This window comes from Eimeria mitis, genomic scaffold, assembly GCF_000499745.2.
Source record: "Eimeria mitis Houghton genomic scaffold, Emh_scaff4898, whole genome shotgun sequence".
NCBI lineage: Eukaryota > Apicomplexa > Conoidasida > Eucoccidiorida > Eimeriidae > Eimeria > Eimeria mitis.
The window spans coordinates 2426-3920 of record NW_013573198.1 but is presented as its reverse complement, the minus strand read 5'-3'; the positions used below and the strand labels follow the sequence as shown (position 1 = coordinate 3920).

The 1495-nt window shown below is 55.7% G+C and overlaps 1 protein-coding gene across 1 annotated transcript in view; it reads right to left on the bottom strand.

The window, feature by feature from the left end:
- Positions 1-11: 11 nt before the first annotated feature.
- The window catches only part of EMH_0078400 (uncharacterized protein), a gene marked incomplete at both ends in the record, with an annotated part of 2019 nt that continues 535 nt past the window's right edge, over positions 12-1495 (bottom strand). Inside the window, 3 exons of the mRNA XM_013499988.1 lie at positions 12-29; positions 270-530; positions 970-1166. Of these exons, the coding sequence (XP_013355442.1) occupies positions 12-29; positions 270-530; positions 970-1166 (476 nt within the window). The remainder of the gene's footprint in view (positions 30-269; positions 531-969; positions 1167-1495) is intronic.

The window sequence follows — 1495 nt, the reverse complement described above, 5'->3', positions numbered from 1 at the left end:
CAGCAAAATCCTCACGAGCCACTGCTGCCCTTCACACACACACAAAACACAAACCACAAACCCTAAACCCCAAACCCTAAACCCTAAACCCTAAACCCTAAACCCTAGAATAATTTTGTCAGCTCTTGTAACCGCTCAAACGGGAGAAGTAACGACTCTAATATTTCACAAATTAGGGTTTAGGGTTTAGGGTTTAGGGTTTAGGGTTTAGGGTTTACAGACTCTTTTTTATTTTCTAGGGTTTGTACTTTTGGTAGAGCCTGCAAAACCTTTGTGAGGGCCTGATGTATTCTTGCTGCGCTTGTATATAACTCAGCCTGCAGCCGCTGCTGCTTCGCTTGCTGCAGCAGCAGCAGCTGCTGCAGCAGGAAAGCACTGATGCGGCGGCCCCCAACAGGAGAAGATACACCCAAACAACCCTCCTGCTGCTGCTGCTGCTGCTGCTCCTCCTCCTCCTGCTGCTGCTGCTGCTGCTCGTGCTGCTGCTGCTGCTGCTGCTGCGGGTCCTGATGATATACGTGACGCTGCTGCTGCAGCACCAAAGCAACACACATAGACCCTAAACCCTAAACCCTAAACCCTCGCTTCTTTATTGTATAAACATTCTGAACAGCTAGGGGGGGCAACAGAAGAAGGAATAGCAGCAGCAGCAGCAGCAGCACTAGCAGCCGCAGCAGCAGCAGCAGCAGCAGCACAAGCAGCACTAGCAGCAACAGCAGCACAAGCAGCACAGAAGCAGAAGGAGGAGCAGCAGCAACAGCAGCCCTAGCAGCCGCAGCAGCAGCACTAGCAGCCGCAGCAGCAGCAGCAGCAACAACGACAACAGCAGCCCTATCAGCAGCAGCAGCACAAACAGCACTAGCAGCAGAAACAGCAGCAGCAGCAGCAGCAGCAGCTTGCCAGTTGCTGCTGCTGCAGCAGCGCCCTGATGCCGGGGCAGGCAGCAGCAGGTGCTGGGGTCCCCCCCACCCGCAGCGTTCTCATCAGCGTCTGCATGCGCAGCACACACTCAGATCCTGCTGCTGCTGCTGCTGCTGCTGCTGTTGCTGCTGCTGTTGCTGCTGCTTCTGCTGCTCCTGCTCGTGCTGCTGCTGCTGCTGCTGCTGCTGGTGCTGCTGCTGCTGCTGCTGTTGCTGCTGCAGTAGTAGCTGCTGTCATAGACAAAGCTGCAGCAGCAGCGACGCAAACCCAGCAGATGCCTCAGCAGAACCGAACAGCAGCAGCAGCAGCAGCAGCACCAAAAACAGCAGCAGCAGCAGCAGCAAAAGCAGCAGCAACAAAAACAGCAGCAGCAACAGCAGCAACTAAAGCAGCTCCTGCTCCAGCAGCAGCAACAGCCGCAGGGAATTTAGCAGCAAACCCGCAGCAGCAACAGCAGCAGCAGCAGCTACATCTACTGCTGCAGCTGGTGCAGCTCCTGCTGCTTCTGCTGCTGTTGCTGCTGCTGCTGCTGCTGCTGCTGCTGCTGCAGTTGCTGCTGCTGTTTGTGTTTGCT